General features: G+C 29.9%; 5 protein-coding genes across 6 annotated transcripts; 2 read left to right on the top strand and 3 right to left on the bottom strand.

Annotated features, from left to right (window-relative positions):
- Positions 1-7,015: 7,015 nt before the first annotated feature.
- CAHbeta (carbonic anhydrase beta) lies at positions 7,016-9,417 on the bottom strand. The gene is made up of 5 exons (XM_070644803.1): positions 9,242-9,417; positions 8,469-8,575; positions 8,334-8,403; positions 7,646-7,925; positions 7,016-7,567 (listed from the first exon to the last, which is right to left on the bottom strand). Exons 2-5 carry the CDS (start codon positions 8,570-8,572, stop codon positions 7,254-7,256), a joined length of 768 nt encoding a protein of 255 aa, XP_070500904.1. The 5' UTR covers positions 8,573-8,575; positions 9,242-9,417; the 3' UTR covers positions 7,016-7,253.
- Positions 9,418-9,647: 230 nt separating this feature from the next.
- Positions 9,648-11,417, bottom strand: RagA-B (Ras-related GTP binding A/B). The gene is made up of 5 exons (XM_070644780.1): positions 11,256-11,417; positions 11,069-11,171; positions 10,943-11,002; positions 10,256-10,880; positions 9,648-10,190 (listed from the first exon to the last, which is right to left on the bottom strand). Exons 1-5 carry the CDS (start codon positions 11,265-11,267, stop codon positions 10,052-10,054), a joined length of 939 nt encoding a protein of 312 aa, XP_070500881.1. The 5' UTR covers positions 11,268-11,417; the 3' UTR covers positions 9,648-10,051.
- Positions 11,418-11,853: 436 nt separating this feature from the next.
- Positions 11,854-15,270, top strand: Dd (CTD nuclear envelope phosphatase 1-like protein dullard). The gene is made up of 4 exons (XM_070644741.1): positions 11,854-12,349; positions 12,424-12,557; positions 12,782-12,963; positions 13,049-15,270. The coding sequence occupies exons 1-4, from the start codon at positions 12,202-12,204 to the stop codon at positions 13,317-13,319; spliced, it is 735 nt and encodes a 244-aa protein (XP_070500842.1). The 5' UTR covers positions 11,854-12,201; the 3' UTR covers positions 13,320-15,270.
- LOC139093891 (ADP-ribosylation factor-related protein 1-like) lies at positions 14,677-18,802 on the bottom strand. 2 transcript variants are annotated; one of them, XM_070644744.1, is made up of 5 exons: positions 18,415-18,802; positions 15,972-16,061; positions 15,770-15,913; positions 15,678-15,712; positions 14,677-15,627 (listed from the first exon to the last, which is right to left on the bottom strand). In XM_070644744.1, exons 2-5 carry the CDS (start codon positions 16,054-16,056, stop codon positions 15,292-15,294), a joined length of 600 nt encoding a protein of 199 aa, XP_070500845.1. In that variant the 5' UTR covers positions 16,057-16,061; positions 18,415-18,802; the 3' UTR covers positions 14,677-15,291. The 2 variants fall into 2 exon arrangements, with proteins under 2 accessions (XP_070500845.1, XP_070500846.1); XM_070644745.1 differs by lacking the exon at positions 18,415-18,802 and adding an exon at positions 16,234-16,263.
- On the top strand, positions 16,355-18,381 carry LOC139093887 (uncharacterized). The gene is made up of 2 exons (XM_070644740.1): positions 16,355-16,505; positions 16,571-18,381. The coding sequence occupies exons 1-2, from the start codon at positions 16,435-16,437 to the stop codon at positions 18,270-18,272; spliced, it is 1,773 nt and encodes a 590-aa protein (XP_070500841.1). The 5' UTR covers positions 16,355-16,434; the 3' UTR covers positions 18,273-18,381.
- Positions 18,803-19,136: the final 334 nt, after the last annotated feature.

Genomic DNA, 19,136 nt, shown 5'->3' with positions numbered 1-19,136 from the left:
ATAAAAAATTAACGGTAAAACCAGAGTGTGGCTGTCTCAAAAACGACCGTTAAATGTTTTCAAAAAAAATTTTTGGCGTTTAAATTCAAAATTTTTTTAATCGTTAAATTTCAAATTTTTATTGACTGTTAAAATTCAAATTTTTTAACAGTTACTTTTACTTTTCTTCGTAACGTAAATTTTTATTTTAAAATAAGTTGAGTTCGAAATGTTCGAATTTTTCGAGAATTTAATGTCGAAAAATTCGAATTTGAGACGGCAACACTTTGGGAAAAACCAATATATATATATGTGGTCATACGGAAAAAAATCGCCCCAAAATCGCCCCAAACAAAACTAATACATTGACAACAGATAAATTTGAATTTCAAATAACGGTTACGAAAAATGTAAACAAATAATTTTTTGCATTGTCAATCAGTCGATTTAAAGAACAGTCGACGTTTCCTTAACGTAACTCCCAGGATGTTTTAAGACAATCGTCTCAATCCATGTAAACTTGTTGATAAATAAAAATTTCATAACTGTCATTAGAAATTCAATTTATTTACGTACTGTAAATTTTGTCATTGTGTTAGTGTATTTCCAAAAAATAACCGTCATTTTTTTGTATGACCACATATATATATATTGGGAAAAACATTAAATTTTTAAGGTTGATTTTAATTGATATTTGCTGAATTAATCAAGGATATTGGTATTATTACTGCAAATTATCAACTAATTAACCGTAGGAATTGTACTACATGTTTTAAACTCAAGAAGAAATCAATTTTTTTGTGATAATTTCTAACGGTTTTTTCAAAATTTAAACATAAGTGCTTAAATTGATATGCTAAAAGCAGGACACTATCCGTTTACCCTGGATATTTACGTATGCATTTCACAACAACTATGTTTTTTATCATCATTAAAAACAGCATGTTTGACACCATTTTGATCATCTTTAGGTATTCTTTTTTTTTGCCATTTTTATATGTCGCGCGTAAATGTCGTTCGATATACTTTACTATGTAAGTGCATGGAATTTATGCTCTATCAGTAATTTTCTTCTTTTCTAATTGCTAATAATAATGATGGACATTTTCTTGTGAGACAGAATGCTTGTTCGAACATATTTTTACACATTTACTGGATGGAACTTAATTCATTTTCATTATAATCGCATAATTTATGAGAAAAAACACCATTAAATTGCTTCCACATATTTAGCGCTTTACTGACTAAACTGTCAATTGGTGCTTTCATCACTTTGACTTGATGATTTTGTTGTCATTTGGACATTTGTTGTCGATTGGTATGACATATCGGGGAGAAATTGGAGTGTCCTAAATATTCAAATCTGTTACAATGGATTTGATGTGAGCTTTTGGAGAACAGAGTTGGTTACTTGGGCATATTTTGGTGCTGTGTAATGGACTGTAAGGTGTAAGATGTTGTGCTAAAAGTAGGTGAATCTGCCAGTGAATGAACAAAATCTACGCAAGCTACATGTGTTGCTTAGTAGTTAAGTAGCAGATTAACATTCTTGCATTTTGTGGACGTGGGTTTGATTCCTACCAGAAGTCGATCTGATGACCTAGTGTAGTCATGGTTGATGTACCTTGTGAGTGACCATATTCAGTGAGACCATGCGCAGACTCCCTTTGTCAAGCAGTCTGAGTATGATTCAAACCATAAAAGTTCGTTTAATCGACGTTTTCTGTCTATGAGCTTTGTCGATAGCCTGGAAACTATGCAGCTTAGAAATGGCCCGAAATCCAGTTTTAGGCCTACTTGATTCTGGTGTCTGAAACAGGATGTCATCTTTCCGGCCGGATTTCATCTCTGGCTTTGAGCCAGAGTCATTCTGGCTTAGGTCCAGATATTCAACCATTTCTACGCAATGTGCTTTGCGGAAAGACGTTCACTTTAACTAGAAAATCATCCAGATGAGAACTTGTACCACCTCTGTTTGTACTTTGATCTGACTTTCTTTACATATCAAACATTCCTTATTTTAAAAATTAATTTTAATTGAGATCCGCCTAATGGGACTGATGTTGATTGCTTTCAACACCTAAGTTTTGTAGTCGAAGTCTAACATAACCTCAAAAAATCATATTAAAGTCACTCCATTTGATACAATTATAAACTTAACCGCCAAAAGCGCTTTGATCAACTTTGCGGCTATACTTTTAATCACATTTTAATTTCTTTCCTTTATTCACCAGAGTATGCATCGATTGTAAACTATAAAACTATAATAGCAACTTTCTCCAGCAAGGTCATTTCTTCTTATGAGCTGCTTTTGTTTTCATTATCATGATTTGGATTTTTCTTCTCTCTACTTTACATTACATTTTTCCACCATGATCTGAATGAGCGCATTACTTAGCTTCATCCAAAAAAAAAAAAGCGCTTATGAATGCTAGCACACAAGATTCAAGATGAAGGTGACCTAAATTCTCACGGTAACACGTGCAATTCTTCTCAATAAAGCTCTTTAATGTGATTGTGAGTAAGAGTAAATAAATTTGAATTGTTTTTAATAAATTTATTTAACTTCCATCGATAAAATAAAAAAATTGAAGTTCAATGTCAATGATTCGTTAACAAAAGAACTGCACAATATGTCATTTATTACAAAATTTAACACTTTTTTACCGCATTTATTAATTTATTGCATTGAGGGTTGTTTAATAATGCAGAATGTTCTGTTTTTGACTGGACATCGTAGATTTATACTATAATTAACAATTTTTCCTATTTTTAATCGGAAACACGTTTTTTCAATGTTTTACTGTGATTTTCAATGTTTTACAGTGTTTTGTGAACAAATTTTGAATTTTTTTTTTCCGTTGAAAAATTTAAGTTATAAAAATCCGTTAAATAATGAAATTCATAAATTGATTATATGGTGACTTGGATCTTACTGGATCTTGTTTTTAAGGTCTTGTGAGAGACCTTGATCTCACTGGATCTGATTTTTAGGTCAGGTAAATGACTTATTAATCAATTCCTGATCCTTTTGACAAAAATGCGCTTAAATCCCTCCATAAGAACGAGGAATTTTATAATTTTCTTAATACACCGAATGCATAATGCTTATATTAAGCATTCTACCTAATGAAAGTGAATAATCAAGTATGAATATTTTTCGTGACACAGATATTTCTTTCTTAAATATGAATATCTCCACTTAGCAAGATGAGATGAGATTCCTCAATGACTAGTCCGTTCGATGATGTGATTATTGTTAACAGCATTTTTTTCGGACTTAAGCTTTTTTAATTTTGATGGTTTTAAAATGCTAAATTTGATATTTTGAGGTCATAGAAAATATACCGGCATTTTATTGAGCACTCCTAAACTTTCGGAATTGTTTTCGGGTCGAAATTTTTTTTAAGGTTTGAATAACTTTTTGGCGCAAAAATTTGGCAAAGTAAACATTGAAATATTGAAATTCAATTAATTTTAAATAATTGGACAGTTAATTTGAATTAAAGTAATTTAAACTGTATTGTAGCTTACAAAATTAATCATCCTGACATCGACAATCATTTAATCTTCAGCAATTCCGCAGAATACATTGTAATAAGAAAGGAATTTATTTTTAACGAAATTAAAACGCAAAAAGTATTAAAAAATACTGGGAAATTCCAATTTTTTATTAATGATGCGTGCAGGATGAAAGGCATACATTGCAAAGGTTCAAGAATTGACTGCTAAAAGCATCGTTTTACAATTCTCTAAAATATATATATTAACATGATTGGAACAAAACAAAAACCAAGAAAGACTCGTCAATTTGCAGTCTAAAAAGAAGAAAAATTATGAGTGAAAGTTTTTTTTTTCCTTTTCGCTGACGCTATTTCTTTCTTGTAATTTGCCACTTCCATGACTTCCATATACATAGTATATATAATGTTAACAACAAATAACAACACCAACAAAAAGTTCCAGATTTTCATTTCAATTCACACCAGTGGCACAAGAAATGAATGAAAATATAAAAAAATGTATTGTTCTACAAAAATACAAAGTATTATAATTTATAAATTATAATTACGATTGAGAGGAAAAAAATGAGACTTAGCATGCAAAAATAGATAATCTTTATGATTTTGAATATACACACAATTTAACATTCTTCAATCTCTTTGAAGATTTATTCGTTAACTAGGTTAGGAAATTGAGTAAATAACCAAATAACATGGTTTTTTTTTATTTCTTTCTTCTTCGTGTTTTCAATTTACAATCTACCTACTCGAACATGCTTGTTCGTACAAATCTGATAATTTTATAGATACATTATTATATCCGATATGATTTTTTAGCGCATTTTCTCATATGCGTTGGTGCAATAAGCTCTTCTCATTAGATACTCATCAAATGTGTGTTCTGATTAGGTGTAATTTAGAGTTTAACACTATTCGTCATAATGTTTTCTCGGTATTGTGATCGGAATCGGGATTTACCGGAAAATATTATATTTTTAACTAGGAAATCACGAGAAATTCCATTGCAGAGCTTGAATTCGGTTGTGATTTTGAATAGATAAATTGAGTGGAGTCGACTCGGCTTCAAATAATATCCAATTCGATTTAGAACTCTAATTCAATCAAGATTCCCAAAGTTTTCCTGAATCCGGGATTTTGAGAAAGCATATTCGTTAACTTAAATGATGTTTATGACTAATTTAAAATTTAAATCTTATGCTCTTTCTAAGAAAATACCAATATGACCTTCTTTTAATCATTTACCTGCTTTAATCGTTGAAATAACTTGAAACGGCTGCTTAATCTGTTAATTGATGTTTTGGTTTTTTATTGAAAATTAATGTTTATTCTTCAGAATTTAAAAATGTAAATAAAGATGTTTACTTTTTTAATTCTAAAAGTCAAATGCATTTCCTTGTGAAAATTTCGTCCTTTTATGTCAATATTTTGGCGCTAAAATGTTTAAGTTCAAACTTTGAATTTTGAACTTTCGTTCGATTTTAAATCTGAAATTTTTGTTAATTTTATTTTGTTTAAAAGCTCAATTTTCAGCATTCATTAAATTTTATGTATTCAAGTAGATTTGAGTCGACTCTGAGCTCTGCTAATAGCTGTATGAATTCCAAAATCTATCCTAAATTCCAAAACACACTTGCACAGCTCAACTCTAAGGTCGCAATATCATTGATTTCTTTTTGAAGTTCAAACGTTATTTGAACCCCATCAAGCATAAAAGAATGCACATTATGAAAGCTTGCATTAACTTGGTGCTGTTTTGTTTTGTACATTTTTCCGACATTTGGCATTCAAAACTTGCATTTAAAATCTCAACAAAGAAGAAAAAGAAGAAAAAAAGGTCATCAAATGAAAATAAGCAGGCATTCTTCAATCATTCGACATTTCCCCTTCATCATCGTCATTATTGGTAACAAAAAAAAAGATGTAAAGTTCTCATGAGATCCGGCATTAACTTTTTCTTTCAATAACAAGCATTGCTGACTAAAAAAGTAGGACAGCGGAGATTCCTCAATATTCTCGAGAATTTAATTATATCTGACCAAGAAAAAATGACTCAATATGTTTTTGTAAAACCAGACACAATTCAAAATATATATACCTATATTTGAGAATCATGGTTGATATTTTAAACTTCTTCTTATTACTGCCATTCGCTTCCCTCTCTTCATACCTTACTATTCCGGCTTGTTTCCATTTCTTTTGACCTCAATTTCTTTCACTTGAAAACTTCTTTCTTTTGCCATGTTGTGTGTGATTCACAGCATTTAATTCTTGGTGTTTTTTTATATACCTACTGCCTATATGTATTTTAAATTACACGATTTAAAATTATCATCATCTTTACGAGCGAATATAACTAAAATAAAAAAAAAAGATATGAAAAGCGAAACGTGATTAAGCTTTTTTTTTTTTGCTTCTCGTGAACATCGAAGACAATGTTGTATTCTAAAAAGAAGAAACGTGAACTTTATAAATTCAACATACTTTTCTAATTTCAAATATTTTGTCCTCATTTTCTTAAAAGTGCAAATGGTATTCATTCTACATTTTTAGCATGATATTTTTTTTTTCGGTTGAGTCTTGTATTCATTTTGGATGCTTTGTAGTTATAAACTAGGGCATATTGAATATTCATGTTTTGTCACAAAAAAGCTTGTGATCTACTAGAAGATAATGCTTGTTATAAATAAAAACTAGTTCTGTAATGAGAGAATGTATGTACAATTGGAATATCTAATACTTCCTAGCAGTCACATGTCACAAACCGTTAATTAAAGATAAAAATACATAATTTACAGATCCTTATTGATTGGGATTGTATGGCTTCTGTTTGTTATGTTTGTAGTCAGTCAACAGAGTCAGTACAATAGAGTTTCAATTTGGAACTTCAAAATGTCAAGCTTTAATGAGTTTTAGAGTCTATTTAAATTTGAATATTTTGAACTGTCATTCTAAATTTGAATATTTTGAACTTTTTTTTACTGAATTTCTAAAATTTAAACTTCAAAAATACGTTGAATTTTCTGTCATTTTAAATTTAAACTTTGTCAACGGAATTTTCCAAGTTCAAATTTTGAATTTTGTTTTCTGAATTTTCTAAGTTCTAAATTTGAATTTTGTTTTCTGAACTTTCCAAGTTCAAATTTTGAATTTTGTTTTCTGAACTTTCTAAGTTCAAAGTTTAAATCTCAAGAAACCGTTAATTATCGATTTACATTTTTAAGGATTTAAATTCATAGCAACACGAAAATACGCTTTTGACATACACAGCCTAATATCTTAAGACAACATTTAACGTTTGACTCTTTTTTCGGTTAAAAATAATAAATCAGAGGAGATAGAGAAAGAATAAGTTGGTCACGAAATAAAAAAAAATCGCAAGTGTCCTACTTTACAAAGTATAACAATGATGTTAGACATCTAAAGAAAGAGAAATGCCCTAAATATAAAGGAAAGATGGTGGAAAGGCTTATAATTTTTTTAACAATGATAGACAAAAAAAAAATATAAATTTTTTTTTTATTGTCTGCTTCCATAGCATTTTATATTTTTCTATGCTGTATATCTATCCATTTTTGGATTTTAGACATAGAAAAACAAAATGTTATGTTTATGGACATTATAAATTGGAAATGCTTTCTTATAGCAAAAATATATATAATTCTGTATATTAAAAATAAAAATTTGCACTGTAAATCATAATTTAAATATGTAGGAATTGACATTAAGGCATAGCACACCAAATATGATTATTTAAGAGTAATATTTCGTTACTTCGTCGCTAATCTTTTCAATTGTATCCTCCGATATTGTTACAAATCGTTTCTGTTGTCGACTAAAGTAGTAAATATCTCCAGTATAAATATCAAACCATAGCGCGTGAATGTGCAGGTCAAATTGTTCTAAACGCTTCTTTAAAAATCCATAGGAAGCGACATTTTGTAGTTGCTGTAACGTGTTGATTTGTGATAATTTATCTTCAATCGCAAACTTATTGTCTGGATCGATGTAGGCAACAAATTTTCTTAGTGGCGTTTCTGCTGTGAACATTAATGGCTTCTCAAAACCTAATATTGATAATAGATAGGCAAAACATGACAAGTTATGACATACACAACTTAGAGATTAATTTATCATTTTCTTACCATGCTCTTGGAGATATTGAAACTTGTCGAGACTTGTGCCAGCATGTGTTGCAAGCCAACTTCTCAACGGTGATAAGATTCTGTTTTTTCTCGATGCAAATTTCGAACATTGAAGCTGATATAGTAAGTTAATTGCCTTACAGTCACTATGTCCACAAACGATGATATGTCGTATGTTGTTAACTACACAGCCTAACTCTAAGCCAGCTGGTTCACATGAATAGTATTCATCTTGAAAGAAATGACTATGAGGTACCAAGTTTCCGGCATTACGAATCACCTGGATTAATAACAAATATAACGGTTAAAAAAGTTTTGAAAAATAACGGTCAAAAATAATTTGAATTTGAAATTTTGATATTTTTTTTTGTAAATTCAAAAAATAACGGTTAAAAATAGAAATTAACACGTGCAGATAACACAGTAAGCTGTCAGAATATCACAATATTGTGTAAATTTAATCACTTTCTAATCCGATAAAATCGGTGTCTTATCTAATCTAATCATCTCTAATTTGTAATTGACATTGAAACCGAAGACCAGATCCAGCAGCACATATCTAACATGGAGGCACATAAAATTCCAAAGATAAATATTCTGACGACATTTTAACAAAACTCATGATTTTCGCAGAACTGAGTTCTATTTGTGGTTGTCAACCAAACAGCATTTCCAATAATTAACTTACAAACATATCACCAACGTGCGTATCAGTAAATCTTGTGGGTATCATTCGGGAATCCATACATGTGAAGAATCTGAAAATAGTCATAAAATTAGCAATAAGCTCAATAAGTCTGATAAGTATGATAAATTAACTTACACGGCTTTCGGTTCAGGGTTATCGCGAACTTTACGAAATTCTTCGACCATTGATGCTCTTGTTGTGTTCCGATAACGCATAATTCCCCTTAATATTCGATCCATTTTCTGTGAATTATACATTGGCAATCTTTGGATTAGTTTAATCCTAGGATTAATTTAAATCCGATGCTTAATCCTACGTATTAGTTTTACTTTAAAATTCAAAAAACAAAGATTCCAGGAATATTTCTCAGAATCAAGCTTTCCAGATCACTTTCGATAAGTACTCAAAAATAGACAACATTACTGTCCTTGCTGATAATCATATCAATGACAATAAAACAGTTAAAAGTGCTCTGCCGGTACTTTTCGTACATGTCAATAAACTTTTATTTTTATCGGAAGCTCGTTGAATGTCAAAATTAGCATTTGACAGGTGATTTCATATCCATTAATTAAAATCAAACATATCATGCTATTAATAGCTCTTCAATGCCCAGATAAATGCTTTATTATGGTCGATTTCGTGATGAAAAGCAACAAGTGCATTGGATTTATTTGTACAATAATTTGCGTGCCAATTAAGCATGAAGGTTCTTTAAATATTTGCAGATCCACTGTATCACTTATATTCGGTCCAATTCCTCGAAATCAAATCAAAACAACAAATAAGATCCATAATAACAAGCATAATTCTTTCATAACAATTTACGTCAATAGAAGAATCACAGCAGATAATTTATGTACTTTATGCGATGTGCGACTATAAAATTTAAGGTCATAATGTCTTACCTTGATATTTTGTTAACTAAATTCACTAAAAATTTCTAATCTTAATTTGTGTACAAAAATTCTTTAAAGCTTCTTAGTTATTTCATTATTTTGTAAATATGATCGCTGAGACCTGTTGTTCAATATTCTATATATTCACTTTTTCTCTACACTAGGGGAAGTAAAGTCGCAGTATATCGACATACACTGGAAATATGTTTTAATATTATTTTATCGTTATAATTAAAAAGATCCGGAAGGAACTGTTTAGGAACACTTGGAATTAGTAATTAGCAAGCGATAGAGCCAGCTTCAGGTGCCAACTGAGGATCATACTTGATCTGTAGATCCAGCGAAGTAAGGAAATAAGTAATTAAAAAGATCCAAGTAGTTATGGCATATAAAATTGTAGAAAGCAACAAAAGAATAATTATAAGTCTAATTTATTGATGACTGATAAAAAAATAACATATTTTTTTTTGTAATTAATTATCCTGAGATGGTGTCACAATTTACATGTACATGTTTGATTCGTATAGTCCAGTGGTTGACAACTTTTTGCACACCTTGATGGTAAGTTACGACCGAAACCGCACACTGCATACGGATCGTTGCATTTTATGGTTCACGATACACAAGCTTACCACTTCGACCGAAACCGCACACTGCATACGGTTCATGGCATTTCTAAGATTGCCCACCACTGATATAATTTGATTATTTTTTTGGAAGAAACGGAAAGGATTAAACTAGTCGTGGTCTGTAATTTTCATGATTTAAAGGTGACATCATCAAAATTTTCCAACAGAAACAAATTTAAATCTTTTGATATCAATTATAATTCATCGAATATGATGATAACGAATTGTTAACTGGATTCTCCAATTCCTCAAAATATTTTCGTGCATTCCTAATATTTACTAATGTAGCTTCCGATGGCGTATCAGGATCTGCTGATTGCACTACCATACTAAAAATATAAATCATAGATTAATAAGCCTTACTAAGCCTTTAACAAACATCCAGTAGACTTACATGTATGTATTACTAGTAAATGTATCAATAAATGAGGCAAATCGGCTGTTCCTTACTTCCATTGATTGAAATTTCGCACCAAGTTTTGCACATGAGAGCTTAAATTGTTTTATGATATTTGATACCTTTTCAAATCGATGTGAATCCGAATGATGCTTAAGTTGACAATGTGAAATGACTAAAAATGTAGCACGTTCAAACAGAAGCACTTCATCGGCATCAAGAATGGTCGCAAATTGATGTAATGAGCTTTCGATTGCTTTCACGTTAGGTATGAGCTGATAGACTATACTTGACCATGCTCTGTATAGAGTCTCATCCCAAATCGATGTACGAAATGCTTTGCATTCCAATGGTAAACTGAGCTTTTTCAGATCCTCTTGTCGTGTCTTAAAAATCGAGTCCCTTTGATCCTCAACAATGAGATCCATCTTATGAATTAGACAAAAGATTTTAGCTTCAGGCGAATAGTTAAGGATAGCTTCAAGGCATGACTGATAGTAGTGCATATCTTTATCAAATTCCCTTGATTCTACATCGAAGACATAGATGAGCACTTCAACATTCCTAAATATGTTCTCTTTTTGTGACTGAAAATATTGGTCCATGTATGACTCCTGTCCACCTACATAGGAGCAAAAGATGATTACTTCTGGAATGTACCGACAAATTGAACACAAATCTTACCGCAATCCCAAAGATTAAGCACCAAATTTCCTAGGAACCTAACATGAGAATGTTCAACATCTACAAAGAAAGTGCAATGACTGTGTCAAAGGTCACGTAGATAAAGATATTAACAAGTTTATTCACCTATTGTTGCGCCTAATCGTCTTGTATCACGAGCAATGTAATTGGCAAATATAATCGACCTCATTGAGGTCTTTCCACTTCCACTCTTTCCCATCAATAAAACCTATCGAAAATAAGTTTAATTAATAATTGATTTCTGGATTAGTTAAAAACTTTTCTTGTTTTTCAAGGACATGTCTGATCTTACCTTTTTCTTCATTTTTCGATGTCACTTTGTATTAATTACACGTTATAAACAATCACAGGATATGATACTTAAAAGTAAGTGAATAAATTTGATTAAATTTCTAGATTTATTTTAAACAAAAATTCTATTATTGATAAACTCGTAGAAAGATCGCTGAGTGAATGAGGCATGAAGCGCATATGTTGTGGACATCAGGTAGTTTATCAATTGGAATGAAAATATGTTGCTATAAGGGCGTAATGAAAGTGAATTAATTAAAAATTGATTTTTAAAAATATAACGGACTTGTAATATTTGAAAATTCACCAGTCAATAAAGTCAGACAGCCATAAAGAGCACATTATTTGGGAAACATCTTAAAAACAAAAGAATCCGAGATTAAGATTTAAATTTTTAAAAACTGTTAATCTTCAAATGGAATTTTTGAAATTTTCTTTAATTATATTAATTACAGTGGCCATATATTCACTTAAATTAAGTATAACATCATAGTAATCAAGTAAGTTTAAAAATATAAAGGAATAACAAGAAATATCATGAGAATCAATGAAAATTGTAAAATCCTTAACTGAAAATTTTTTAGCCCCAAAATCACAGCCGTAGAAAAAAGAAGTTTGGCAAAAAGTAGCAAAATTGAGTGGTATTTGTGGATTATAAAAGTATATTAAATGTTTAATTTACAAGAATCAATGGATATTGTTGTAAGGAACAGGCATTAAGGTTCCAAGTCTTTTATTATTTGTGCTATTATCACCTTTTTTTGATAATATGGAATAAGTGACGAGAAAAAAAAATAAAAAGAAGAAAAAACTTTTCATCAGAAACTTTTTTTTAAAAAAAAAAACTTAATAAATCATCTTAGTGAATGCAGTTACCTGAATTAAGATCAGAAAGGATTTTAACTGTGTAACGAAAGTGACTAACTGTTTGCGACGATAGTAAAATAATGTCCAAATTTCCGATTATGAGCTTTAGATGGATTTTTCAATTATTAAATAAATTGTGGCTATTCCTCTCATATCTTTTAAACAAACAATTCAGAAAAGTGCTACAATATCAACCCGTAAAATACGATTTATATCCCTTGTCGCCAGGTATAATTAACATTTTCATTGACACTTTAACTAATATTTCGAATTTAATGAATGAATTATATTTTTTTTTTCAGTGTCAAGGCATCGTTTAAGTCTAGTTCAAAGGAAAACGTTGGTGCTGGATTTAGATGAAACATTAATTCATTCACATCACGATGGTCTTCCTAGAAATCCTAGTATCAAGCCTGGAACGCCTCATGACTTTTCTGTAAGTATAACTGCATTTCACAATAATGTGTATCAAAACACATCGAGTGTCTCGATCAGGAAGAAGACGATAGGAATAATAAGAAGAATAATAATAATACAGACATAAAAAAAAAAAAACTTTCACTTATCGACATTTTATGCTCTATTCATTTGCCTATCTATTGCAATTATGTTAATGACATGTGTAATTAATTAAGTGCATAATATATTTTTTATTTGTAGGTATCTGTAGTCATTGATCGACATCCAGTTAGATTTTTTGTTCATAAACGACCTCATGTAGATTTCTTTCTGGACATTGTGTCACAGTGGTATGATTTAGTTGTGTTTACCGCTAGTATGGAGATATATGGTGCTGCTGTAGCAGACAAGTTGGACAATGGACGAAATATATTGAATCGAAGGTGCGCAAAATTGAGAAAAAAAAATATGAGAATAGATAAAAGAACAGTCAGGCAACTAACTATTTAATTTTTCTTCTATTTATAGATATTATAGACAACATTGTACACCAGATTTTGGTTCGTACACAAAAGATTTATCGGCAATATGTAGTGATTTGAATCGAATATTTATCATTGATAATTCACCTGGAGCATATAGACGCTTCCCAAATAATGCCATACCAATTAAGACGTGGATATCAGATCCTATGGATATTTCTCTTCTATCACTCTTGCCATTACTGGATGCTCTTAGATTTACACATGATGTTCGTTCAGTGCTCTCGAGAAACTTACATCTCCACCGTGTATACTAATCTTTTCGTATCGTCATCAATTAAAAAAAATCACAAAAAAAAAACAAAACAAATGCAAAAAGTAATGAGAATAGCTTATACAGTAGCTTGTTTAAAAACCATAACAATTTTTTTTTTTTCTTAATATAATGTTAGAAATGATTGAATGAAAGAAATACACGTATGATGCGTGAATTTAACAACATAATGTTCTTTTCAATTATGTTTTTATATTAAAAACAAGAGAAAAAAATCATCTTTATATTATATTATAATTTTAATTTTATGTAGGCCCCCCAATGAATGAGAGCCACCGAAAAACAAACACAAGTGAGAATGAGGATATTAGAAACTTTTTTTTTTGTTGATGAGGAATAATTAAAAAAAAAAAATTAATAATGTAATGACTCTTGAAAAATGATGATTTTAAGTCTAACGTTGATGATTAAACGTTAGAGAATATATATATAAATATTTTGTCCCTCTGTAAATAGTTCACTTAAAAACACATGAAATGAAAAAAAAAATATATAAATAATTAAGACGATACAAATTTTTGATGTAGTAAAAACAAGGATCAAGTTTCCATCTTTTTTCTATAACAAGATCGATCATGTGTCGTTTTTTTAAAACAAAAAAACAATGAATAAGGAATAATAAAACATCCATCATAATGATAATTGACTAAAAATTAGGAAGAAAAAATGAAACATAATACGATTATTAAACAAAATTACGATCTTTTTCGCAGTATAGATACATGTAATGATTAAGTGCATTTCTTTGAGAATCAAAAATTCTTTAATTACAAAAAACATCAGCAATTCGATATTTATTGAGCGTTACTGTGTGAGGAAATTTCACTTTTTCCCCAAAAAAATACTTCGTGATTAGGGCTCTTAGACTTAATTTTATTCAATTTTAAAAGATTTATGTTATAACGTTCGAAATGTTTTTGAAAATTATGAGTTATTTTTTGAGTCAAAAATAACTGTCAATTTTTGTCAAAAAATCACTGAAAAATTCAAAAAAAATAAATTCAATCAAAATTTTCAAAAAATATCAAAATTAAAATTTTAGATTCCATTCAAAAATGCAGAAAAAAATTAAAATTGACAAAAAAAATTCAAAATTTTGAAAACCGTTGAAGAAAAATTCAAAATTGTTGAAATTGTCAAAAATATTCAAAATTTTAAAAGCCGTTGGAAAAAAATTCAAAAGCAAATCTTTAAATTCAAAATTTTGAAAACCGTTAGAGCAATAAGAAAATTTGACAAATATTTTAAAATAATTTTAGCCGTTACTTTTTAAATTTCAAAAAACCGTTAAATTAAAAAAGAAATTTTGGACATTTCTAAAATTAAATTTTTTTCCTCCTTCACATTACTTTAAGAAAATATTTTTTGGCAAGCCCTACTCATGATACTTATTTCTAATGAAATTTTTATTTCTTTCCTCTCATTATTCATACAAAAAACAGAGTGAAAAATTTTTATGAGAAATTACACAAAAAATAATAATTTTTTTTCTTTTAAAAATAGTCACAGGGATTCGTTTGATAATACCTAAATGATGATATAGGAATAAGAAGTAAAAAAAAAAAACAATTTTAAAATTTCATTTACCAATAATAGTACCTACATATATAATTTTAAATGACATTTAAATGAATCCACCTTTTTGTGTAATTTTGAAGATTGGTCCATCAAAAAGATTGATGGTGGAATGAGGATATAATTTGCGAGATTTTAATTTTTAAAATAAAATTTGTATAAGATAGATGCTCAACAGTTCTTACGCGCTGTGACCGAATTTATTATCATCAAAAAAATGAAAAATTTATGGTTTAAAAAAAGGAATTTTAAAAAATGAAATTATTGTCCCCGAAACATTTTTCTTCACAAATTTTACATAATGGAAACAAAAAAAAAAATCTTTAAGATTCATCTTAATGGAATAAAAAAGTGGATAATGATAGAAAATATGCAGCATGTTATTCTTTATTCCTTGCAGGTTTCACTATGGAATGTCTTTTAATCGCCGCACTCAGCCATTTTATTGCTTCTTCTATTCCATATCCCGTTAATCCTGACACAGCAATTGTACGACAATCTCTTGGTCCAATTATGCTGTATTCATCAAATTCCATCATTATTTCCTTAATCTTAATTGACTCTTGGATGTCTTGCTTATTAGCTAGGATTACTAATGGAATTCCATTCGTTTTCTCATTTCTGAGCATGTTCTCGAATAGTTCCTTTGATTCCTGGATCCTTACTCGATCATTGCTGTCAATTACGTAGATTATGCCATGAACTCCTTCGTAATACTAGAAAATTATGTATTTTAATCTCCCATGTCTATTAATCCACTTCATACCTTTTTCCACAAATGCTGCAATTCCCTCTGACCACCTGAAAAGTCATGTCTTAAAGCTTCAATAATCCACAAAAATTCATTTAAATCCTCACCTAAATCAAAAAAATTCAATTGAATCTTATCAGTCACAATTTCACCTAAATTCAATCCAATTGTCGATGGGATATATTTTAAATCCATGCCTTTATATCCTCTAATAAATTTCCTCTTGACAGACTCTAAGAACGTTGATTTTCCTGTAGGAATTACTTTAATTAAAAGAAAATCCATCAACCGATAAGATAGCACACCTACCTGCATTATCTAAGCCTACTATCAACACATTATATTCATCAATCTGCACGCATTCGTTCCATAAACCAGAGATTAAGTGATACATGTTGGCTGAAATTGGATAATATAAATAACGGTCAATAAAAATTTGAAAAAAGTGCTGGAAAATTCAAAAAATTTGAATGAAAATTGAAAACTTGATTTTCTCAGTTTATAGACATTAATCTAATAAAAACTCATTTTTGAATGATTCAATGCTATTTAACCTTTACTATGAGCTTACTGTATACTTTCTGATATTCTTAAATGTCTTGAAAATTAACAAAATTAAATTGATACGATTTTGTATGTATTTTACTGAACACACCCAAAATACGTTCAGTAACTCATTGTTTACAAAAATTAGAAATTTAAAAATAATATTTATTTAAAAATACTAAAATCCTCTTTAATCAGGATATATTTATAAGATTGCTGTGCACACATGGATTACGAATGCGAAATAAACCTTTTAAGGCACAAGAGGAAGCATGTAACCCTGACAATTCAAGAGAAGTAAGTGAAATAATATAAATTCCAAAAACAACAATTAATTACAATGCTAATATCTCCCAAAACAGGCTTGAAATAATAAATTTGGTTGAATCAGGCAGTTGTTCCAGACAAACGATAGCAAATAGATATGGAATTGGAAAATCCACAGTACATGATATTCACAAACGCAAAGATATACTCAAAAATTTTGCATTGCAAAATTCAGCGGAAGTAGCAAAGCGTAGACGAGTGGATATGAAACTAGAAAACACAAAGCCTGACGAAAGCTATCTCTATAAAGAAGAATCAAATGGAATTGTCGAGGAAGAAACGCTCGTTGAGAATTTTGACCATGAAGAGTTTGACTATAATGATGAAGAATACGAAATTGTGTACGAGCCAATTTTATGCAACAGTAATGAAGTGATGGACACAAAACCAATGTTTGTGACTCCATCAAAGCACGATAACGAAAGCAGTGCTAAAAGAAAATCAAAAACCCTTACATTAAAAGAGAAATATGATATTTTGATCCAACTGGATGAAGGAAAGTCAGTTTCGGCTATAATTAATAAATATGGCATTGGACGGACAACGTTGTATGATTTAAAGAAGCAGAAACAAAAAGTGTTTGAATATGTAGAAAATTCTACAGGCGAAACGAGAAGAACATTCAAAAAGTCAAATTATCCAGAGATTGAGAATAGCTTAATAGATTGGTGCCATTCACAAGATTACTTTACAGAACAGGAATTCTTTGAGAAGTACAAACTACTTTTTGTACAATTAAAGTCAAAGAATTCAAATATTCAAGCACCTTTTACAGGCAGTTGGTCATGGTGCAAGAGATTCTTCGAACGACATCCAGAATTCAAGAAGAAATTTACAATATCCAGTAAACGTCTAAATGATTCATTTAAGCAGGAAAGTGGAAATAAGACAAGTGATAGTGAAAAGTTCCTTAGCGAAACAGACAGTTTTATGGACGACGAACCTGATATTATTAAAAATACTCCAAATAAGAGAAATGCAAAGTATTTGAGTCTCAGTGAGAAGATTCAAGTACTTGATGAAGTTTGTGCTGGAAAGTTAGTTGCAGATTTAGCCACTGACTTCAACATTTCAAAGTCAACAGTTTATGAGATTATTAAGAAGGAAAATGAAATTCGGCAGCAAAATAAAAGCAATTCCAAACAAAAAGTCTTTAAACGTGCAGCACATCCACAATTTGAAAAGGAACTAGCTGATTGGTGTCTAGAACAAGATCTCAGCCCAAGTTATAACTCAATTGTCAATAAAGCGTTGCAGATTTACCAGTCGTTAGATATTAAAGGAGATTTCAATTTGACAACAGCATGGGCCAAAAAGTTTCTTGAAAGACATCCAGAACTCAACAAAGGCAGCATAAAAAGCAGCAGCTCATCAATTTGTGAAATTATTGAAGCAGCCGACCAAGAAGGTTCGATCGAAAATGTCCAGGATGAATCTTTAGAATTCATTGAAGCTGATTTTTTGAAATCGGAACCAAAACATGCCGAGAACGATGAGTACAGCAATGAATATATCATAGAGGAACTAGACGATAACAATTCTGATGACTTTGAATCTCAAAACTACGAACAAGAACAAAAACACAAACCAAAGGATGAATATGTTGTGTCTGAGGAAGAAGCTTTAAACAGTCTCAAAATCCTGATAAGATATTCAGAACAAAAAGGACACGAGGAAATATCGCGGCTATTACTAGAATATCAGAATATAATAGAAGAGGACGACGGGTTACTTTAAGTGTAAATCGTGTCTACAACATTAAAAATTTCATGTTTTTACTACATCAGACTGAATAGCTTTAAAAATAATAAACAAAAGAAATGGATATTGTAAAAAAAATTGCCATTTACTGACTTATATAAATTGTCTGTTGACTTACATTTTTAAGGTCATTTATCCCATTTATTGATATTCTTACTTTCTGACTCATTTTATATGGCTAATTTAGGTAAATTGTTTCGGTATTGCTTGTTTCACACGTTTTCTGATGTATTAAAACCGTTTTTTATCATTTCACTTTCGTTCTGTTGTCTCGTGGTCATTTATTGGATGAAAATGTGCTATGATAATCACACGATGAAATATAGCCGATCCCCTGTTTACAGTGAATATTCAACGGTTTTTACAAGTTTTGAAATTTTTTTTCAATGCATGCTTGTAGACCATTTGTTTTGATTGTTAAAAAATTCATAGTTTAGCACCCTTTTTGAATTTTCAAATATTATTCAAGGCTTTAAAATCGAATTTTTCACAGTTTACGAGTATTAACAAGCATTAATTAAGTTAAATTAGCAGATTAAGGTGTTTCAAAACCCTTTCGATTTTAGCACAGCAAGAAAATGTAAAAATCATTGCTCTAAATAACTTCAAATACAACTTGAACAAAAAAAGACGTGCGTCATGAAAATAAGATTAGGTTCAATGCGTTTGTAATCATATTAGAATAAATAAATTAGCAAAAACAGTTGAGCTAAGAACTTATCAGCAATCATGAGATAAAAAATTATCAGTAAGTTCTTTTTGAAGCATTTTTGACAATACAAAAGCATATTCAACGGTTCGAGTATGGCTATCAAGCTGTTGACTAAAATAGCACTTGTT

This window comes from Chironomus tepperi, unplaced genomic scaffold (genome assembly GCF_022539635.2).
Source record: "Chironomus tepperi strain 1889 unplaced genomic scaffold, CSIRO-AGI_Ctep_v1 contig_346, whole genome shotgun sequence".
Classification (NCBI taxonomy): domain Eukaryota; kingdom Metazoa; phylum Arthropoda; class Insecta; order Diptera; family Chironomidae; genus Chironomus; species Chironomus tepperi.
This window is presented reverse-complemented; position numbering and strand designations above follow the sequence as displayed.